General features: G+C 58.0%; 1 protein-coding gene across 1 annotated transcript in view; it reads right to left on the bottom strand.

The window, feature by feature from the left end:
* Positions 1 to 1,619, bottom strand: part of RRP12 (ribosomal RNA processing 12 homolog (S. cerevisiae)) — a 10,537-nt gene that overhangs the window by 8,784 nt on the left and 134 nt on the right. Inside the window, exons 2-5 of the mRNA XM_010291102.1 lie at positions 759 to 994; positions 577 to 660; positions 312 to 388; positions 21 to 126 (exon numbers count right to left, since the gene is read on the bottom strand). Of these exons, the coding sequence (XP_010289404.1) occupies positions 21 to 126; positions 312 to 388; positions 577 to 660; positions 759 to 994 (503 nt within the window). The remainder of the gene's footprint in view (positions 1 to 20; positions 127 to 311; positions 389 to 576; positions 661 to 758; positions 995 to 1,619) is intronic.

Here is a 1,619-nt window from a genome sequence, read left to right as displayed (position 1 = left end):
GCTGCCTCTTGGCTACTCACCCACCGCAGGGCAGAGGTGGAGCTGCTGCAGGCCTGCGAGGACACGATACTCATGAAGACTTTCGAGGTGTCTGAGAACTTTTTTATAAGCACAGGGCTTGGGACCCTGCCAGGAGAAGGGGGCACGTCAGTGGGGTGAGGAGCAGGCAGCTGGTGGCAGTCACACAGGGAAGCAAGTCCCCAGACCACCCTAGTTGTGTCCTTTCCCCAGGCTGGGGAAGGGAGCCAGCACCAGCACCTCTTCCATGAAGGAGCCAGGTAGCTCTCCCCCCTCCTCTGACAGCCACTCACCGCTTTAGGACGAGGTTAAGCAGATAGGCGACAGCAGCCAGTGACTCGGGGGACTCCACCACCTGCAGCGTGGTCATCTGGGAACAGAGGATGGGTGAGCTGAGGGTTGATACCAGGCCAGCCCTTCTCCAACCCCAAACCTCGGGGAGGAAGGCACAGAAACCAGGAGCAGCCCAACAGCATCTCTGCTGAAGAAGGACACCCAGGGCCTCGGCTACAAGCACAGCAGCTCCCTTCACACCTCCTCCCCACGACCGCCACTCACCAGTGCGGCAAAGTACTCCGTCTCACTCTCCTTGCCACCCTGCGAGCGGATCACCTCTGTCACGGCCGCCAGCACAGCACAGATCTACGAGCAGAAAGCGGAGCACGTCAGTGCCCTCAAGCCTCGCATCCGGGGGGCCATGCCCACCTGACCCACCCAGCCAGCCCTACTCCTGCCCATACCTCTTTGTGAGCAGCAGAGTTGGATTTCCAGAAGCGTTGCACCTTGCTGAAGGTGACGTTGGTGCAGTCACTCAGCCCGCTCAGGAAGGTGCCGGAGGTCTTCTCCGTGGCAGTCTCTGCAGCATCGTCCTCCTCCATATGGAACTGAGCGCTGTTGTTTGTCCGCTCCAAACGCAGGGACCCTGACTGCAACTCATTGTGCAGCTTCACCGCATCCACTGTCAAGTTACTTTTCTCTGCGACGGTGAAGAGGTACGCTCAGAACTGTGAACTGTGAAGTGTTGCTCCGCCATTCATCCCAAGCCCCCCCACAGCCCCCTCCCTCCCAGCCAGACTGGCTGGAGTTCATGTCCAGCATGGATGTCACTTCCCCCTGATGGGAGAAAGCACAGCAAAAACTGGAGAGAGCTCCTCATTCCTGTGAAAACAAACCGGGGCACAGTCCAGCCATCTCTAATGGAGGAGAGCAACATGCCGTGGTGTACCAAGGCTTTAACGCTGAGGTGGTCCTTGTACTCTGCCCCATTTATCTTCTTCCACCTAGAGCCCTGGCAACCAGACAACCAAGGCACACGCTTCATGTCCTTCTGAGACCTAGACACCAGTTTTCAACCAGTTGCAAGAGGACAGTGCGAGCTGCAAGACACATTTCTTTATCTGCAGGAGAAAGATCTCCTTGGCCAACAGCAGCCAGGGCTGTGAAACTCCAGCCCCTCACAGACTGTGATGCTCTGAGGTTTGTCTTCCCCATCAGGTGGCCTTCTGAAGGGGAGTCTCTGTCGCGTTCCTCTCCGCGCCAGACATCACTGCAGCTCTCACGGGCAAGGCCTTAGGCTTTTGGGAGCCAAATGGCTCCTGCCA

The sequence above is a fragment of the Phaethon lepturus genome, unplaced genomic scaffold (assembly GCF_000687285.1).
Source record: "Phaethon lepturus isolate BGI_N335 unplaced genomic scaffold, ASM68728v1 scaffold49037, whole genome shotgun sequence".
Taxonomy (NCBI): Eukaryota; Metazoa; Chordata; class Aves; order Phaethontiformes; family Phaethontidae; genus Phaethon; species Phaethon lepturus.
This window is presented reverse-complemented; position numbering and strand designations above follow the sequence as displayed.